Source organism: Alnus glutinosa, chromosome 2 (genome assembly GCF_958979055.1).
Source record: "Alnus glutinosa chromosome 2, dhAlnGlut1.1, whole genome shotgun sequence".
Classification (NCBI taxonomy): Eukaryota; Viridiplantae; Streptophyta; class Magnoliopsida; order Fagales; family Betulaceae; genus Alnus; species Alnus glutinosa.
In genome coordinates, this window is record NC_084887.1 from 35,132,614 (window position 1) to 35,154,236 (window position 21,623).

Genomic DNA, 21,623 nt, shown 5'->3' on the forward strand with positions numbered 1-21,623 from the left:
TGAGGTAAAGTCCTACTATAAGTTGTTGTCTAGTCCTACTCAGTCTTCATTTCCGTGGAAAAGTATTTGGAAAGTTAATGTTCCCTCGAGAGTGGCTTTCTTTGTTTGGACGGCAACTTTAGGGAAATCTTTAACTTTGGATAACCTTCGAAAGAGAAACATTATCGTGATGGATTGGTGCTCTATGTGTAAGACCGCTGGAGAATCCATTGATCATTTGTTTCTGCATTGTATGGTGGCTACAGAATTGTGGAGGGCGCTTCTGCAATTGTTTGGGGTGGAGTGGGTAATGCCGGGGTCGGTGAAAGACATGTTGGGGAGTTTGAGGGGCCAGAAGGGTAATCGGACTTCGATACAGATTTGGCGCATGGCTCCGTTGTGTTTGATGTGGTGCGTTTGGAGGGAACGGAATGCACGCTGTTTTGAAGATTGTGAGACTGGTTTGTCGAATCTGAAGAGAAAGATGCTTTAAATGTTGTTTATGTGGAGAGATAGAATTAAGTTAATGCATGAATGTTCCTATTTTGATTTCTTAGATAGATGTTCTCTATGTTCTTTACATTAGGGGTTCCTTGTATACATCCTGTGTACTTTGGGTTGCGCCCCTTTGCGCCTTTTCAATATATTTTACTTAGCAAAAAAATAGTAAGGTGGAGGGTGAGGCCGCGGATTCAAATCCCATCCGGTGCGTGGGTAACTTACCAATCAAAAAAAAAAATCATATGATATGACTTTAAAATGGGATGGCCAAGTATCTGATACAACATGTACAGCAAAAAAAAAAAAAAGCTGACTTTGAGCCAACAATTCATTTTACATTCCAAAATCCAAAAATAACAAATACTTAGGAAAAGGTTGAAAAACTTTGAGAAAATAAAAACAAACCATTAATCTAGCTAATAAATTGAGCTTGTTAATCTGGCAAATTTCATAAGCTAAATTTAAAATAATAGTTAAGAACTTTTTGTTGATCATCATGGCATGAGCAGATAAATAAATTTACTGACAAGCAAGAACAATTGAAACAAATAGAAACTAGCCTTTAATTAATGTTTGAGAATAGAAATGATCATAAATAAGAAGTAACAATAATGCCTTGGAACAGCGTACTGATTACATGTTACAACAAATTGACAACATACCCCTTGCCTAAATGCAATGCAAACCTCTCTTGCCATTTGCTTCTCAGTAGGTGTCAGTAACACAGGATACCTTACCTGTCAAACAAAGTAACAAACATACGATTCAAACATAACTTTTTTATAGCGATTTATTAGTTTGCCCCCAACACCTACTCCTCGCTACATGCTACATACTAGTATTTTTATTTTTAAATCCAGTAAAGCCAAATCGGCTTATTTCATTATCTGAACATGCAATTCATATATTTTGTTCTCATATTTGGGAATGTCAATCATCCACAACCCAGGTTTTTTTTTCCGCAAAAAGTTTACAACCCATAAGAAGATATAATTCTAGATGAAGCAGAGCTGCTAGATAGGATACATGCACCCAACAGAGACAACTAAGACAAGGCTGGATGTGTGTGATGACAAGAACAGGTTTCCATTAGAGTTAAATATGCACTAAAACAAAACAAAAAGTCAGTTGTACATGGGATATCAAAGTACGCAGGAGTTGATTTTGGAATCAAAAGCACCTGTTCACGGCACAATCCTGTGACAAAGATACAGAAATGAGATGAAGTAACCATTTTATGTGACAGGATCAGGACCATGTGAGAGGCTGCTTCACAGAGTGAAGTATGATAGTTTTTAAAAAATTTGTGGCTGCAAAATATAGCACTCTGAAATAGAAAGTATACTTTTTCGCTTATACAACATGGAATGCATATTCTGAGTCTAATACGAATTGCAGTTACATTAGGCAGTATATCTATGCACATGGTACACAGTGTTTTGAACATGGAGACCAGTAATGATAAGTGGTTACAGTTGCGTATCAAGAAAAAGTTCCAGTCAACAAGTAATGGTTTAAATTCAATTGAACAGCCCACGTTAAATGTAACAGTAGATGTTTTCTACTTTATGTGAATTTTAAGAGCAACTACATTTACATACTACGTGCATTACACCAATAAAGTCAATCAACCACAAAAAGGCCGGCAAAATCAGTTAAGTCATTACAGGGTGGCAAGAAATTGACAACATAATCAACGATTTTTAACCTCAACTTTGCGGATTCTTAAACATCTAGGTTTGCCCCCTAGCTAGGCTTATTTTTCTCAGTTAGGGGTTTGCCCCCTAACTGATTATGTTGACCTGAATGAGTACTCTAACATGAAGCAGCTCTACTGAACCATTCTTCCAGCAAGGTGAGCTTGCCCACACAAAAGCAATCTTGATGATCCAGTTTTAAGCTCAAAAAATGCCAGAATTGATGTTCTTAAAGTTTTGACTGCAAAATATTTTGTGGATGTCCACCATACACAATACCACTCCGAGATGCAAGACCATTAGCCAGTCAGGAACAAAACTCACACCACCTTCAAGTAATGCCAAACAAATAAGAAGATAACAGGAACTTGAAAAACAAAGACTAGGGATCTCTTTGAGAAAGAGAGTAACAGTTGTAGCAGAAAAGGAAGGATAAAAAGTTACATGTAAGTTTTAGTGATCAAAATGTGTTACATGTACAACTTACTTCCTTGCCATCAGGATTTCTCATAACAACACCATCAACAACAGGAGACTTCCTTGCCTCAGCATGTGCATATTCAGGGCCAACAGTATACACCTACAATCATTGATTCATTGGAAAATAAACTCAAGCAGTCATTTGCAGAAAGAAGTATGATAAATTATTTAAAAATTAAAAAAATCATTAAATAATTATAATGAATAAATGATAGAGAATACACTCTAGGATTGCAAAAAGTAAATGCAGGTAAACAGGCCATAGCAGATTTATTTCACAAACATATTTAAAACCAAAAAAGAATGGATCCAAGGAGAAACAACATACAAACAATCAAGCAATGGCAAGTTGAGGCCAGTACGGTTAGAAAATAAAAAAAGAACCATATAAATGAACTGAAAAGGACAGCCACATCTCACACATCTAAAAACTTAATGTCCAATTAGATTTGTGAAACATTTATACTTGGTCTCTTTTTTTCCTCTTTTGTCTTCCCTTTAATGCATTACACAATTGCCACTGTAGCGTAGACCATTACGATCAACACAAATACCAGCAATTAGAAAATAAATGAAAATTCTAAAAAAGTATAATGGGATCTAAGAATTTTGTATTGGTTTTCCCCAATTTCAGCTAAGATCCAAGACTAGCCATTCAAAGTTTTTTCCTGCCAACCCACAACCCAAAAGAACGAATCCAAATACTTTTAAAGAAGTCAAGCTTTCAAAAGGTCTATTGACAAGGAAAACATGTACATTCATCTGCTTACAAAAAGTAAATGTTTAGAACTTCATTACACAAGCAAAATAAACACTAAACTCCACAACCTTGACATCTGTTCCTCCAGTGGGCTTAAATTCCTCATATATATAGGAGCCTTCACGCCTCACTCTTCTGACCTCCGGATTAAACTCACTGGACCGATTACCAACCTAAAACCAAAATAATGATCACATATTGATAATACATAATAATAAATTATAGAAGCCATAAGAACTTATAAACCATCAAACAAATGGATGTCCCACTGGAAATGTTGATATGCTACAATGGATGTCACTAGTACATATGCTAGTATATTAATTCACAGTTATGTCATAAACGATGGTGCAGAAATTTGAAATGGACCTGCCAAGCTACCCACAGCCAGTGAAACTCAAGTAAAACCTAAATTCAACTGACTACAAACTGGTTAGTTTTTACTTAGGTGGCAAAAGCCAACGGACCCACAACCGACGCAATCACAATTTTTTATCAGTATATGACCCCCTTTTTTACTTGACATGTCATTTAGACTTCAGGAACCCATTATATCCATTACATAAACAACACAAAAGAAATATGGATTTAAAATGTTTTGAGTCCACACAATGTAGACCACAAGCTGTCAACAAAATTGCTCACCTTCCTAAATAATTCCTTCATGCCTCCACCAGCAGAACTAGGGTAATATATCATAATACTATGATCATCCCCTTCACAAAAACACATTAGAGTCATTACCATATATGCACATTGGGAAAGCAATATCTTCAAATTAATGCAAATCTAAAAAGTAGTCAACATCAGAAGTTGCATCCAAGAGAACAAAATAATTTTATAACATATTCAAGCCAATGTTTTCTGTAGACCCAATAACAATTGCAAAATGCCAGCTACAAGGATGAAGGAAATTTGTCATATGATTGATAGAAAGAGATCTAAGATACTAAGGGTTACTTATAGTAAGTAAATCTGCAGAGCCACAGATTTTCAAAGAAACTAAAACAACTTAGCACTTTTTCACTTTCAATTTCCCATCTAAAATTATGTTATCCATAAAATGTCAATACAAAGCTTAACCAGACCTTGAGGAAACATGATCTTGGCTTCTGATGTTAATTACAGAGAATTAAAATTAAAATTTCAGAAATAGGTAACAGGAACAGGTACCATAGTTTTAACAAGTGAAAGTTTAATGTGAGGCGCTTGCCTTTCATGAAGTGAGCATAAGTCTCCAGGCGTAAGGCAAAAGCTTTTCAAATTGCTTTATTTGCAATGACTTATTAAATATGTTCCTGGTCTGAACATATAAGAAACATTGTTCAATTTATTTTTTCTTTTTTCTTTTTTTAATAAGTACGAAAATTTCATTAAAAAAGCGTAAGGCGCCCCTAAGTACACAGGAAGTATACACAGGAGCAACTCAGCTAGCCCACATGAAAAACCCAAGAAAACCCATATATAATTCCTTTTATATATATAAGTAAAGCAAATTCATTAAAAGTGCAAGGGGCACAATCCGAATACACACAAAATATACATGAGAAAACCACCCAACAAGATCAAGAACGAGGAAAGAGAGCACAAAAATTTACAAAGCTAGAGATACTGAGAAGGGCATTGATAGAGATCCACTAAAAAAGCGATTTAAGAGAACACAGTTGTAGCTCTGAACTTGTCTTCTCACAATCTTCGAAACTTTAAGCATTCCTTTGTTCAATTTATAATATAACTTTTTTTTTCTAAGTATGGTATTATTTGAGTATATAATATAAATGGATTATATATTATCATCTGATTCATAAGACCAACGACTAGTATATCACAATAGTGCACTTGAAACCACCAAAAAAAAAAAAGAAGAAGAAGAAAGAAAGAAAGAAAGGAGATAAAAAAAAAAAAAAAAACTTAAGAGGAGAAAGATAAAACAAAAAATTAAAAAGCAAAAGCCTTTATTTGCCAGAAAAATGTTGATGGAACTTATGACTAGAATAATTGTCAAAATGGAGAGATTCTTTTTATCACCACCCATAATTGGCTTTGCTATCAACGATGGTCAATTTTATTTCTATAGTTACACTTTATATAACTAAAGGGTGCTTAATTGCTATGCTTCTTATAAAAAAGAAACAAGACTTGCTATTTGAAGATTAAATGTGCAACTTACGTGGTGGTGTGGGGATATGGCCCTTAAGGAAGCCTTTTCAAATTTATTTGGTATTGCTTGCGCAAAGGATGCTTCTGTTGCGGCTCACTTGGAGCTTTCTAGTGATTCCAATAAGTGGAACATGAGCTTTGCTAGAGCGGCTCGTGATTAGGAGGTGGATGTCTTTGCCTCATTCTTCAATGTGTTGTATTCAGTTAGAGTGAGACGGAAAAGTAAAGATAAGTTGTGGTGGGTCCCCTCCAAAAAATGGTTGTTTGAGGTTAGATCCTTCTACAGTGCCAAGGTCTGCAGTGAAGGCTTTTGCTTCCCTTAGAAGAGTGTTTGGTAGACTAAGGCTCCATTGAGGGCGGCCTTTGTCGCTTGGCCGACGGTTCTAAGAAAATCCTTACTATGGACAATCTCAGGAAATGGCATGTCATTGTGATTGATAGGTGCAACATGTATAAGAGGAATGGGGGGTTTGTGGACCATCTTCTTCTCCATTGTGAGATTGCTTCTGCCATATGGAATGTTCTCTTCAGTCGATTTGGGTTGTCTTGGGTTATATCTAAATGTATAGTCGACTTGTATGGCTTGTTGGGGACTGCTGATAGCACTTAAAAGTGTTGTTATGTGGAAGATTGTGCCTTCATGTCTTTTATGGTGTCCATGGAGGAAAATGAATGACAAAAGATTTGAAAACCATAAGAGGACATTAGAAGAGATTAAGTCCTTATTCTTCAAAACTATGTATCTTTGAACAGCTGCTTTTGTTTCTCCTTTGACGATTAGTTATCATGATTTTCTTGTTCTTTTTACTCCTTCTCACTAAGTGTTTTCTCTTATATACATCCAATGTACCTATGGGCACCTTAAGCTTTTAATGATATCTCGATTACTTATCAAAAAAAGAATGTGCAACTTATGTGAGAAGTGTGGGCATTTTGGGAGGCCCACTAAAATTTTCAAGCCTTGGAGTGCACTCATAGCACGTTTTTAAAAACTATGACAGATACACAAAAGAAGATACTAGTGTCACGTTCATAGGCATTAATCATGTTAAATTGTTTTATTATGGGGAAATAACCATACTAAACAATATGAAAATATTCATTTTGTAACACCTCGGTCCTATATTAAAAAGAAGTGTAGCTCACATAGAGAGTGAGTGGTTTATAAAAGATGATCATGAGTGTTAAGTCCCACATTGCTTATTTACTAGGTGAAACTAGGCTTTATAAGTGATTCTAAGAAAACTACAAATTGACTAGTCTTTTTGGAGTGATACTGTAGATGTAGCTAGCGCTTTTCCCTGGGTCATTACAAAATGATATCAGAGTCAAGTTGTAATGCGACATATGGTACTATCAGCACCGCATGACGTGGCCCTGACGAGGACATTAGGGTTGAGGAGGGGAATTTGTAACATCTTGGTCCCATATTAGAAGATAAGTAACCCACATAGAGATTGGGTTGTTTACAATTTGTAAAGACTCGATGAAAAGCGTTAGCCACATTTACGCTATCACTCCAAAAGAACTAGTCAATTTGAAATTTTCCTAGAATCACTTATAAAGCCCAATTTCACCTAGTAAGTAAGCAATATGCAACTTAGCACTTATGAGCATCTCTTATAAACCACTCACTCTCTATATGGGCTACTCATCTTTCCAATATGGGATCGAGGTGTTACAAACTCTCCTCCCTTTAAACCCTAACGTCCTTGTCGAGGCCACGTCATGCAGTGCAAACAGTACCACATGGCATATTACTAGGTGGCTCTTATACCATTTGTAACGATCCAGAAAAAAGCGCTAGCCACATATGCTATAACGACCCAAGGAAAAGCGCTAGTTACATCTGCGCTATCACCCCAAAATGACTAGTTAATTTAAAGCTTTTCTAGAATCCATTATAAAGCCCAGTTTCACCTAGTAACTAGGCAATGTGGGACTTAGCACTCATCTATCTCTTATAAACCATTCATTCTATGTGAGTTATTTATCTCTTCTCAGTATGGGACCGGGGTGTTACAAACTCCCCCCCTTAAACCCCTGACATTCCCGTCAGGGTCACGTTATGCAGTGCTTCAGTACCACATGACCTGGCGTTAGTAGGTGGCTCTGATACTATTTGTAACGACCCAAGGAAAAGCGCTAGCCAAATCTGCGCTATCATCCCAAAAGGACTAATCAATTTAGAGCTTTCCTATAATTCATTATAAAGCTTAGTTTCACCTAGTAACTAGGCAATGTGGGACTTAGCACTCATCTATCTCTTATAAACCACTCATTCTATGTGAGTTATTTATATGTTCTCAATATGGGACCGAGGTGTTACATATGCACTATTGCCTCTTTTTTTTATAAGCAATGTCAATTCATTAATAAAGCGCAGAGGGGCGCAACCCTAATACACTTCAGTATACAAAAGTACCCCTAATAAGAACGAACAAAAAATAAATTTAAAAAATCTGCATAAGTAAAAACATTCAAACTATGATGAGCCGCTATCCAAATATATAACGTGTTAAGCAAACGCTTCCGTAATTCCAACATCGATGCCTCTACATCTTCAAAATGCCACGCATTCCGCTCCCGCCAAATACACCACATTATACACAACGGAACTAACAGCCAAACTTACTTAGTTGAACCATACCTAAACGACGCTTCCCAACTAGTCAACAATTCCTTCACCCTTCGTGGCATAACCCACTCTACCCCAAATAGAGTAAGAATGTAGCTCCATAGATTGCAAGCAACTTCGCAATGAAGTAACAAATGTTCAATGGACTCCCCACTCTTTTTACACATACAGCACCATTCAATCACCACAACACTCCTCTTTCGCAGATTGTCATGCGTCAAAATATTACCTAAAGCTAATGTCCATACAAAGAAAGCCACCCTTGCTAGAGCCTTAACACGCTAGATACTCTTCCAAGGAAATGAAGGGTCATCTTTCCTATTTAACACTTCATAATAGGACTTCACTTCAAATAGACCCCTTTTGGAAAGGCTCCAAACTAACCTATCATCCGCTCCATGTCAAACCAAAATAGAACAAAGCCGAGAGAAGAAAGAAAGTACCATCTCCATCTCTCAATCCAAGACTAGATGCGTAAAAATAGCATTCCACTGAATAACTCCATAGAGGAGCTCATGTGGTGCTTGTGGAAAATGGTTCCTTGTTGTCTTATGTGGTGCTTGTAGATGGAACGCAACGATAGACAGTTTGAGGACAAAGAAAGAACCATAGAGGAGCTCATTTCCTTTTTTATTCATTCTTTGTACTCCTGGACGGCTGCGTATCTCGCACCTCTAGGGATTAGTTATAACGATTTCCTTGTATTGCTTTCTTCTTCTTCTTAATTGTCTCTCTTGTATACCCCCTGTATACTTGATTGCACTTTGCGTTTTTTAATAAAATTCTCTTACTTATCAAAAAAAAAAGTTATCTGCCATCACCGCATCTTTATTCCTCACAATACGAAACAACACTGGAAAACATTGCTTCAAAGATCTATCCCCACACCACCAATCATGCCAAAAACTTACATGTGACCCAACCCCAACCTCAAAACGAACAAGGTTACGAAACTTATCCCACCCTCTCCTAATATGTTTTCACATTCCCACTCCAAAAATACCCAACACTTCTTTAGAACACCACCCACCCCTTAGACTCTCAAATTTGACATCAATCACCATAATGTCTCTCTCTCCCTACCATACCTCCACAACCATTTCCCCAGAAGAGCTCAATTAAACTAGATGAAATTGTGAACTCCCAACCCACCTGATTGTAATGGAATACAAATCTTGTTCCAATTCACTAAATGAAATTTTGCCTCATTTCCAATGCCACCACATAAAAAATCCCTTTGAAGTTTATCAAGTCGATTTGACACGCCCACTAGAATGGGGAACAACGACAGGTAATACATATGAAGGTTAGAAATAGTACTTTTAAGAAGAGTCAACCGACCACCCTTCCACAAATACATCCGCTTTCATCCGGCCAGCCATCATTCCATTTTCTCAATTACACCATTCCAAATAGAAACAGCTTTAAAAGAAGCCCTCAACAGCAAACCCAAGTATGTCATAGGCAAAGATGCGACCCGACATCCAAGGAGTTGAGCCAACTCTTCGACATCCTCCACCTCACCGATAGGAACAATTTCTAATTTTCCTAAATTAATCCTCAATTCTGAAACTGCCTCAAAGCATAAGAAGATACAACACAAATGTCGAATTTGTTCTGCTTGCACACCACAAAAAATCAGCATGTCATCAGCAAACAGAAAATGATTCACAACTAAAGCATCAGAATCTCTGGGTACCACTGAAAACCTTGTCAAGTTACCTCAATCCATTGCCGCAATCAGCATCCAGTTCAATGCCTCCATAACCACCACAAACAATAAAGGAGAAAGCGGGTCCCCTTATCGCAATCCATGAGTGCTATTGAAAAAAAACCAGACAGGGTTCCATTCACAAGAATAGAAAATCTCACCGTAGAAATACAAAATCATATCCAAGTCCTCCATTTCTCCCTAAAACCACAACGCTGCATCAAATAAAGCAAGAAGTCCCAATTAACATAATCATATGCCTTTTCCAAATCCAACTTACACAGCAGTCCAGATTCCCCCAATCGAATTTGACTATCCAAGCATTCATTAGCAATAAGCATTGAATCCAAAATTTGTCGACCGCCAATAAAAGCATTCTGTGTGTTGGAGATAATCTTGCCCAATACTAACTTAATCCTGTTCACGAGCACCTTGGAAATAATCTTATACATCCCTCCCACCAAACTAATAGGGCAAAAATCTTTCACATCCATAGCACCAGTCTTCTTTGGAATTAGAGAAACAAAAGAAAAGTAACATTAAGACTCTTCTCAAACTAACCTCAATTATGAAATTTTGCAAATACAGCCATAAGATCCTTTTTCAATATTTCCCAACACTTCTGAAAGAAAGCCATTGTGAAGCCGTCTGGACCTGGTGCCTTATCTCCATTCATAACCCTGACCACATCCCACACCTCCTTCTCCTCAAACTCTCTTTCTAACCAAATACTCTCATCCGCATCAATGGATAGGAAAAATAGACCATCCACCCTTGGCCTCCAAGAACACTGCTCAAAATACAATTTGTTGTAATAATGTAATATATGCTCCTATATCTCCACAGGATTCTTGTACGTTGCACCATTTATATTCAAAGAGTCTACATGATTGAATTTACGATGTGAGTTGGCCACCCTATGAAAATTTGTGTTCTTGTCCCCAGCCTTCAGCCACAAAGCTCGTGATTTCTGTCTCCAATTCATTTCCTAAAAAATGAGAGTTTTCTCCAGCTCTCTCGACATATCTATCTTCTGAACCCTTTCCTCCTCTAAGCAACAGCACTCTTCAACTAAATCCAGCTCTCGAATACCCTCCAATAATTCATTCTTTTTCTTCCCTACATCACCAAACACTTCCTCATTCAATTTCTTCAAGTCCTTCATCAAAGCTTTCAACTTATTAGCCAAAACGTAACTTGGTAATCCGTAAAACTCATAAGACATCCACCAAGTTTTAACCTGATCAACAAAACCATCCAATTTCAACCACATGTTTTCAAATTTAAAATACATGCTCCCTCCTCTTAGCCCCCCACAATCCAACAGCAAAGGAAAGTTATCGGATAGAAGTCTCTTGGCAATCTCCTTTGTGTCACTTCAGGAAAAAGTTCTTCCCACTTCGGAGAAATTAAGAATCTATCAATTCTAGACCATGTTTGATCTTCCTAATTATTTGACCAAGTAAACTAACCACCTTCAAACGGTAGATCCACCAAACTCTGCATGAATACGAAGTCTAGAAACTCTTCCATTGCTGCAGAAAAGCCGACAACACCTGACCTCTCGCTTGGAAATCGAACCACATTAAAGTCTCCCCCAATACATCATGGCATCTCCCACAAACTCATCAACCCAGCTAACTCATCCCACAATTCCCTCCTATCCCTGTCATCATCCGGATCGTAACCAACCCCACCCCCCCCCCCCCCCCCGCGCGCCCCAAACCAAATGCCCATACTGTTTATCACTAGTATTGTGCAGAGAACAAGCAACCATATATCTTCACACACACTCCTCAGCCTTCTCCATCACCCGTCTATCCCACAATAACAAAATCCCGCCCGACGCTCCACTTGCTCCCATATAGCACAAATCCACGTAATGGTAGCCCCATAGACTCCGCACCACCTCCCTTGAGATAATTGTCATCTTCGTCTCCATCAAACATATAATACCGCCTTCCAATCCCTTAGTACTCATGACTATCTTTATAAACCACTCACTCTATGTGAGCTATTCCTCATCTTCCTAATGTGGGATCGGGTGTTACAAACTCCCACCCCCCCCCCCCCCAATAACACCTGATGTTTCCATTAGGGCCACGTCATGCAGTGCTCAAGTACCACATGGTGTTACAACCTGGCTCTGATACCATTTGTAACGACTCAGGGAAAAACGCTAGCCACATCTACGCTATCACCCCAAAAGGACTAGTCAATTTGGAGTTTCCCTATAATCACTTATAAAGCTCAGTTTCACCTAATAAGTAAGCAATGTGGGACTTAACACCCATGAGCATATCTTATAAACCACCCACTCTCTATGCAAGCTAATCATCTTCCCAATATGGGACCGAGGTGTTACACATGTACTCTAGAAAGTACATTTTGCAAATTTCATATGCTAATCTTAACATCACTGAAGATACTATAAGAAGTTTACTAAAGGTCACACTGGTTCGACTTTGGGAGAGAAAGTCCGAGATGCAGTCTATTGGTGGAGGAAGGAGGTATCAAAGCTTCAAGAGAAGAAGGATCAGCCTATTGTTTGCGATCAGAATTGGGAGAAGGACTGTTGGAGAATTGAGGCAGAGCTCTAGGGGAAGATCTTTAAGGTGTATCCGTTGGTGACTAAAGAACAGAAACAGAAGCATCGGGAGATTTGGGGTGAGATGATTGAGAACAAGAAACACGAGAGTAAGGGGGAGCGTCGGAATCTACAAAGTTCCATAAATTACGGAGACATCAAAGCTTCTTCAAGGTGCAGGAGAGACAAGGCCAATAGGTCGTAGGGTTGGTTGCTTTGAGGGGTTTTTTGTGGGTTGTTCTCAGGTTTACTTGGTTTTTGGGGTGCTATTTGGTTTCTTTTGCAAGTAGTATTTTAGTTGGTTCTTCGTTTTCTAGGTTTTGTCTTGGGGGCTCTTTCCTGGGTTTTTTTCAAGTCTTTTGGGTCAGTTGTGGTTCTCCTGTGTACGTAGGGGCGCCTTACGCTTTCTTTTCAATAAAATCTACTTACTTATCAAAAAAATATATTTGAACTTACATTAAATAGGTGCCAACATCATATTTCAGGCTATATTATTGTTGCATATTTTCAAAAACAGAATAGACAAATTATAAAGAAACAAATAAATTAAAATTAAAATATTTAATCAAAACAAGGCAAATTGATTTTATACACCAACATCCCTCGGGTCCAACACACCCACACCCACACCCTTTTTTGTAAGTGTCTGTATGATCATAATCCACCTTTTGTCAAGAACCTGCTAATAAAAGCATATTACATCCTTTAGTGTAAGATTTTTATTTTCAATTTGTTGTTCCTACTATTTACTTTTAAAAGACAGAAACCCCCTTCAAAGTTTTTTTCTTACTAATGATTGCTTTTAAAAGCCATGAAGGTCTGGAATTAACACCTTATGATAGAAACCAATACCAATAAATCATATGTTGTCAAAGAAACAGAACAAACAAATGAATTGCAATTAAAAAATCTATCATTCAGACATGCTGCTAAAAAAAATTTGCCCAAGATAATGGCAAGCTTAAACCAAAAAAAAAAAAAAAAAGATGAAAACATGAAAAGAAACAAGGCATAACTAACAAAAGCTCGTATCAAAATTACCGGCCTAAATTTCAACAACAAGAAGCAGCGTAGATGGAGCAACTTGTTTATAAATAGAATCAAACTCACCATGAATAGGCTTTTCCACAAACGGCTTCCAAAAACGCTGACCATGAACCTCAACAAAATCTTCTTCCTCAACAAAATAATCCAGCTCTTGATATGCTACTTCTCGATTTACAAGGGCATATCTTGGAACGGGGATTCCATACAATTTAAGACGCTTGAATTCAGAAAAAATATGAATTAATTTTTACCCTCAATTTTGATTTTAAAAAAAAAATTAAAAATTAATAGAATTGACATGATACTGTTAGTTATTTCAAATTCATGCATGAAGCACTTAAAACAATGACCAGGTCTGTCAATTTCCATAAAGTCACAAATTTTAACAGGAGAGGAGATCATAGACAACATAAATACATGCATACATGCATAATGAATTACTTTTTACAACATACATACAATTACACAGCCTTTGCAGACCAGTCCAGCAGAAACATGCTGCACTACACTTTCCAGTCCACATAGTAAACTACAGAACCCCTCCTAGAACTACATAGCAAAAACACAGGGATGGCCTGATAGCCCCAATTTGTGGACTGTGCCAGAAGAGCTCAAACTAGCGCTTGGTAAGCGACTAACGTTTTTTCTTAGCACTTCCATGACTCTTACCTTATAAATGATTTATCCCTAAAATACAGAAATCAATAATGGAAGCGTTTAAGGAAACATAAAGCATGACGAGATCACCATAAAGGATTAAAAAGAACATGAAACATATGCAAGAACCTACCACAAAATGCTAAACACAAATAATGGAACTGAACACTAACTAAAATATCAGAGTTCATTAAGCATACCTCATATACCTTCCTTCGGTCATGAAGAAGGTGTTGCTGTTCTAATTCATTTACTAGAAAAGGTCTGGATCACAGAGCATGTAAGAAAAATTATGGTTATAATACTCCCTCCATCCCACAGTAAATGATGTGCTTTCATTTTTTGAGTTTGTCACAAAATAGATGAAAGTGCCTACAAATGAAACCATTTATCTATTTAACTTCCTATATTACCCTTATAGTTGATTTTTTTTTGTCTCAAATTTGAACTCATCTTTTTTTACATTTGAGTCCTTGACCCTTCTAAGGACGTTTTAGGCAGAGTGTTTGTTTTATTAAAAAGAATGCCATTGATAAATTTCCATTTATTGTGAGACAGAGGGAGCAACTAAAAAAGAACAGTGGTTGAGGAATGAAATATAATTGGTGTAAAAAAAGACTGAAAACTTACTTCCTTAAAGTAGCATATGCCTCGGCCTTTTCAAGGGGATAGCCATTGGAATAGAAGGCAATTAAACAATCACATATTGGCCAGCTGAAAAAAGAATACAACAACAAATTAGTCATCATATGCCCAAAAAACAGAGAAACAAGTAACAAAAGACAAAACCCAAAAGCAACAGATTTCTCATCTAACAGCATGAACAGAATCAGTCACCAATTTCTCCTCTTTACTTATAATGGAACCTTTAAAATTGTCAATTTAGAATTCTTTGGTGATAATTTTGGATTAGATGTTAGGGATCAGAACTGAACAGAAACATAAACACGTCTTTACATTCTATATCGTAAAAGAAAAAGGCTATTAAGTCAAATAATTAGTTTTATTCAAACTCATCTGTTTTTGGAATAGAAACAAATTTTAATTTAAAAGCAAATATAAAAGAAAAACAAATATTGAAAGGAATCTCTTGTAATTACTTCAAAGGAGAGTTCCTTCATCCTCAAGCAGACCTGATCCTTGCTTGGGCTTATCTTCTCTTATAATGACTCATCAACTCATATGATATATGGCAATGAAATGCCAAAAAGTAATTTCCACTTTTTACAAATTTGAATTTTTCCTCTTTGAACTGTATCAATTTAAAAGACATCACCTAGCAGGAGTGGAACTACATGCGAGGTTGGGTGGTACCTTAAAACCTTCTAATATAATTTTACCCTTACATTTTAGCTTAACTTTGTACAAAGTATATAGGTGACCCTCCCAAATGTTCACATGTTTTCTATATGGCCTAATATGTTTGGTTACTTTTCATCATCACCATTACTTTGGCTTCCAATCTTAAAACACTGGTTCCATCCCTGCCACCAAGGCACCAAAACTAGTTGTTGTTTTTAAAGTTCGTTTTTTATTTGTATTTTTTTCTTTTGGCTAATATTGTAAATCACATGATGTTCATAGGCTTTTGAAAGTATAGTATCGACTTTGAAGATTTTGGTAGGAACCAAAGAATCAACAATTATAAAAATACTATCCACAGCCTTTAAATGTCGATAAAATGAAGAAGCCAACTCACATGACACCTGAAGTTACATTCATATAACCAATATTACACATCGTAAGATGTAAAGCACTAAAACACACTATCTTCCAGGTCATTACTTAAAAATATACCTCTCAATTGGATCTTCAAGGATGACCTTGTCCCCAAAATATATGGTCTACAACAACACAAACACGAGAACACGTCAACAAGAAACCAGAGAATGTCAGCAAAGAAATTAAAAAACTCCTACCCTAGTGAGTCGTGACAACAAAATTTGGGAAAAATGCATCACTTAAATATTCAAACAACAAAAACAAACGTCCAAACACTACAATGCTTCACAGAGAAAACTATGACATGCGTAGAACCTTTCGATCACATTCATTTTCTTTAGCAAACAGAAGCATAAGCCAAATCCACAACAACGAGAAGAACAAGTATACCTCAAATTCGATCAAAATTAACACTCATATACCTCAAATTCACCAAATGATTGTAGCCTGTCTAGAATCTGTCCCATCGGTGCCGAAAATACCTACAAGATAAAACAGATTAATCGCTTCAGATTAAAACAAAGCAATATAACCTACATTCAGAGATTCATTGCACGCTCTGTTTCGTATTATTTGACAAAAAAAATTGAGCAAAAAGAGAGAACCTCCGAGCCGCATTTCACCTTCTTTTCCATCACGCAGACTCCAATCGTTATCTTCTTTCCGAAACCACCTCCTTCCTCCTCCATCTCGACCATCTCTCTCTGGAACTCTCTGAAAAACACACACAAACACTCTCTCCCCCCTTTAAGAACGCAGAATTCGAATCCAAATCCAATTCAAACTCTTCAACTCCAGCTTCACCGCTAAAATCTAATACACAAACTCATTAGCAACCGCCATTCAGAAACACCGAAAGCTCTCTGAAACATAAACATACATACACGCGCACGCGCACGCGCACACACATATACATATATACCTTCACATACACGTATACGATCTAGAGGAAGGAAAAGCAAGCGAGAAACATTACCGGAGAAGCGCCAACTTGGACAATAGATTGGAAGTGACAAGCTGAGGACGAGAGAGAAAAGTTGAGAAGCGCTTTTACGCCTTTCCCAAGCTGTGGAAAGTGGAAACTGGAAAATGAGAGTTTCATGAAAAAGGTTATATAGATACATAAAGTGGGAGTGTTTGGATATGAACTTCTTTTAGATTCTGGGATATGCAAGAAAAAGGCGGGCCGGTACGTTGCTTTTCTGGACGAGGTCGAGGTCAGTTTTGTGTGACGTAGCTTCATTACCGATTTTGGATTTTTTTTTTCTGCTGGAATCTGTTAATGCCTTCGTCATGGTCGAAGCTAAGATAGTTTTGGCTGTTTAAGCTTTAATTTGTCAAGTGGCATGTGGTTGGACCGTTGGAGGCGAGGAGGTCCCACGCCTGAGATAATTATGTCATATTTCATCGCTATTTTATATTCAATTATGTGACTGTGTCTATTGTGTCTATTAGTGGAATCCCGTGATATCCCACGCTTGTTGTGGCATAACGCATGGCTTTTGGTACCATTTATTGTTCTATGTTTTTAGGCTATTCTAGATTTTCTAGTCAATTGGTGTTTCTTTCTCCCCCCGGAAGAGGATTTTATGCTCAATTTATTGGGATATGCGAGTCTAATGATTCTACTTTAGCTAATGACAAAAGATAAGCATATGGCAATTATTCCCATATTTTATTTTATTTAACTTTTCGCACCTACAAATCAGTAAGAGATCCCCAACTAAATTGAAATCAAAATCTCTTTCGTGATGTGATGAATGTTCATAGGCATAAATATACATGGTTGAGTAGTGTAAGCATACTACTTTGGAATCTTCCTATAGTTTAATAACATATAATCATATATATATATATTTATGTTAAGGACCACAGGTCCACAATTCATTAAAAAACAGATTTAAAGCGAAAACAATGGTCAAAAGACGGATCACTGGCTCGGAGCCTCGGGTTTTGGGGTGGGGAGTGGGGACCGTGCTGTTGACTACCCCATCAAAACCAGTGAGGATAAATAGTAGTATTTTTTTTACTTCTGACTTTATTGGACATGTTCAATGGAAGACGGTTAGATACCAATTGTTTTCACCATTTTATTTGTTTTAATTTTTTTTTAAAAAAAAATGACGTGAATCTAGGCAGAACTTTTTGACTCACCATTCCGACTTTCCGAGTAACTTCCGAATACACGATTTTACCCATTAAAATTAATAAATTATGTATTAAGTAATTCGGAAAAATTCTTAGTGCGGCATCAATACCAGGAATTTTTACCTTTTACTTAAACCACACAAATTTTGTCTACTTTCTTAAAAGAATTCTAAGTTTAGCAATTATAAGTTATAACCTTTAGGCGGACATTAGTTAATCAAAGTAAGATTTCCATATTGACTTTGGGGGTCAGAACTTAGAATATGCAACTTTATGCTTTCGAGATGGAGCAAGCATATCCTTTATTCTCTGGAAAGATTTGTGTTAGGGAAATTTACATGAATTAAAAAATAGAATTTCTTAGTGACCCCGGACAAGGGCAGAGTCCGACGACAAAGAGTCCGACGACAAAGACACGGAGAGTCCGGAGAAGAAAGGCGGAACAGTGAAATATTAAATGAGGGCATTAATGGGGGAAATCACTTCATAGGAAAGCAGTGGTCTATCGGGTCAAAGACACCCGCCGCCATACAGGAAAGCATGAACTGCGGCGTGAGGTGACCATTTGGAACGGCTGAAGGGCATTAATGAGGAAAAGATAAGCATCTCAGAGTAATAAATGGTCGTACGGATTAAGGGAAAAAGGGGACAATAAAGAACAAATGAGGGAATAAAAACAACAACATGATATTTTTTTAGGTGATATAACCCAAAGAAGTTTTTCCATCCTTCGTACTAAAATCTCCTACTAACTTGATCGTCGGAGGGGATTTGGCCGGAAACCCCGCCGATCCTTTTGTTTTGCAGGGCTTGGAGAAAGTTGCTCTCTGGCTTCTGGTCTAATTGTTCGAGGTCCGGGAGCACCAGGAGCTGACACGTGTTACATTTGAAATTTGACATCAACAATTTGCATTTTGGTCGTTTTCATGGTTCTTTCCTTCACAATTTATTATTTATGTTTTTGATGTTCTTATTCTCCTTATTCCTTATAGCACGGTTAGAATGGTCGGTGCATATCTTCACAGTCTTAATGGCCTAATGGGCTAAGACATTTAAAAATCCACGACGATTTTACGTAGCAACTTCTGGTTCCAGCCAAAGTCGAAAGCAGATAGAAAAAATAAAAATAACCAGAAGGCAGGAATGGTACGTACAAGGGTGATATGATAGAACTAAACGCACCCGTTCCAAATGACTAATCCTCTAATCCTATCCGTACGTAAGTTTGCTTGGTTCTCAACAATTTTATTGATAGGATGGTTAGTAATAGACGTTAGTAATTCACGCAGTAAATTGTTCAAACAAGTTTTGAACGACTCACTCTTATTCGGGAGTATGGGTAGCTCATCCAAAGTGATTTCGATAACGCCCAAACAAATCCAACGATCGTTATCACCAAATTTATGATTCTAGAGGTGGAGCAACCACCTCTAGAGGTTTGAAGTGATGACCAACCACTCCCTTACCTCCAAGGAGGTGGTCAGCCACCCATGAAAGTGGCTAGGGTGACTATTTCGGCCTTCCCTTAGTGACTTGTTTGTGCAATATTTTTGAATTGATGTAACATTAGTGCTACACCACATTGCCACAATAACGCGTAAGGTAACCGTGTGTTAAAGAGTACACATGGCTAGCATTTTTCTACGCTTATTATTTTCTATCTTCGTTTGCATTCTCTTCAAATTACATATGTTGTTGTTACTAAATATTATTTTTTAAGCTTTCATTTAACATCAACAAAATTGAAACATATTTATGTCACATTCAAGTTATACAAGCTCCTCTCCCATTCCCCGCATTGAATAAAATAAATAAATAAATAAAAGAACAAAAAAAAAAAAAAAAAAGTTATGCATGCTTCTCTTTGTGTCGACCCTCTGCCATAATACAGCCCTTAGAAAGGTTTGATTGGTTTATGGTCCATTTGGGGTCATTAATGGATCTATTGTCTATTGTTTATTTTTGTTTCAATATTGCCTTTACGTTTTGGTTTTGTGGTTAGAATGGCCACCTCTTTATAGTTGTTCGACCCCTTAGCTGTTGGACCCCTTGCAACCTTTTTCCGCTACTATAATAATAATAAAAAAGTTATACAAAAATATAGCTATTTGATAATGTTATATCACTTAATATCTTGTCGAACCCATGCTGGGCCACATAATTTATATGTATTGATTATATTTGCTAAATATCAAACGGATCATAAGTTAAAGATTATTATTTTTAAAAAAATATTTGGTGATCACTAGATAATATTTTGATCCTATGGAACCCGTTCCTTTGTGTACATATATGGGATTCTATCATATCCTTTGTCTCGTGTGATTAAATAACTGGAGATATAATGCGGTTCAAATAATTAAATGGTCAAAATTACAAGATGAATCCTAGTGAGTTTTCCTCCAATACTACAATCTTTACCATTTATTTGAATTAGAGGAGATCGATCTTCCATTATTAATCACTTGAGGCAAGCCAAATTGATAATCATCTAATAAATATTTAGATAATTTTCCCTGCAGTTCAAAATCTATTAAGCATATGAGTTTCAAATTTAATATATATATATATATATATATATATATATATATATATATATATATATATATATATATATATATATATATATATATATATATATACTGGATGAGTCCATTTCAAAATGAATATTAAATAACATTTAATTGACCGTAAAATTCTACATAATTAAGTAATAAGTGTATAAAAGACATACAGTCCAACAGTTGACTTGACAATTAATAACATAACAAATGATGAATAAATATAATTTAAAACCTATATACTAATATACATATATATATAACCATCTTGGCCATTTTCATGATGCTTTCTTCGTAACTTTCTCTGTTTTTGTTTGTTTAAGCAATCATGTTATATAAACATAAAATGGCTCTCTTCTCTATCTTTCTCTTGATTTTTAGGATTAAAGGATAGTCAACAACGAGAATTGATAACAAAAGAATATAGAAAATATTACATAACTTTCCTCGAAGTTTGCGATTATAACAAATTAAATTATTTTGAATCCTAAACTTGTAAAAACATTTCAATGCAATCGAATCAAACCCCTTCGTCCATATATTTGACTTGGCCACTTGGGCTTAATAGAACACGTGCACCCAAATCCTTCCGCATTTTACGAACAGTTTTGGCGCTCAAGCCGCTCAAGGACTTTGGATCTTCTCCGGTTCATTTGTGATGAAATTGAGTGCTATGCTTTAACATTTTTGGGAAGCAAATTAAAGAAGGTATTAGATGTACGTTACCATGAAGAAAAATAACTCTAAAATAATTGCATACCATTGATAGATAATTAAATATTGAAAGTGATTAATTGGACATGCAATATTTTCTTTCAAATGTTTGGAATAAAAAAAATATTCATGTCAGTTATTAGACAGCCTATATTAAAATAGAAATGATATAAATACATTTCATTTTCAAATTCATCATTGAATTTATGAGACCCACGTTAGGTCCTACAAATTCAATAATAAATTTAAAACTTGATTGCG

At 36.5% G+C, this 21,623-nt stretch overlaps 1 protein-coding gene across 13 annotated transcripts in view; it reads right to left on the reverse strand.

The window, feature by feature from the left end:
- The window catches only part of LOC133859748 (inositol hexakisphosphate and diphosphoinositol-pentakisphosphate kinase VIP2-like), a 40,261-nt gene extending 23,187 nt beyond the window's left edge, over positions 1-17,074 (reverse strand). For 5 of the 13 annotated variants that reach the window (XM_062295273.1, XM_062295272.1, XM_062295271.1 and 2 more), the window contains exons 1-11: positions 16,916-17,074; positions 16,545-16,752; positions 16,362-16,421; positions 16,015-16,061; positions 14,848-14,931; positions 14,418-14,481; positions 13,624-13,777; positions 4,063-4,133; positions 3,486-3,590; positions 2,665-2,757; positions 1,143-1,217 (exon numbers count right to left, since the gene is read on the reverse strand). In XM_062295273.1, coding sequence (XP_062151257.1) covers positions 1,143-1,217; positions 2,665-2,757; positions 3,486-3,590; positions 4,063-4,133; positions 13,624-13,777; positions 14,418-14,481; positions 14,848-14,931; positions 16,015-16,061; positions 16,362-16,421; positions 16,545-16,637 — 846 coding nt within the window. In that variant the 5' untranslated portion in view covers positions 16,638-16,752; positions 16,916-17,074. The remainder of the gene's footprint in view (positions 1-1,142; positions 1,218-2,664; positions 2,758-3,485; positions 3,591-4,062; positions 4,134-13,623; positions 13,778-14,417; positions 14,482-14,847; positions 14,932-16,014; positions 16,062-16,361; positions 16,422-16,544; positions 16,753-16,915) is intronic. The other 8 variants (XM_062295277.1, XM_062295266.1, XM_062295268.1 and 5 more) reach the window with 8 other exon arrangements.
- Positions 17,075-21,623: the final 4,549 nt, after the last annotated feature.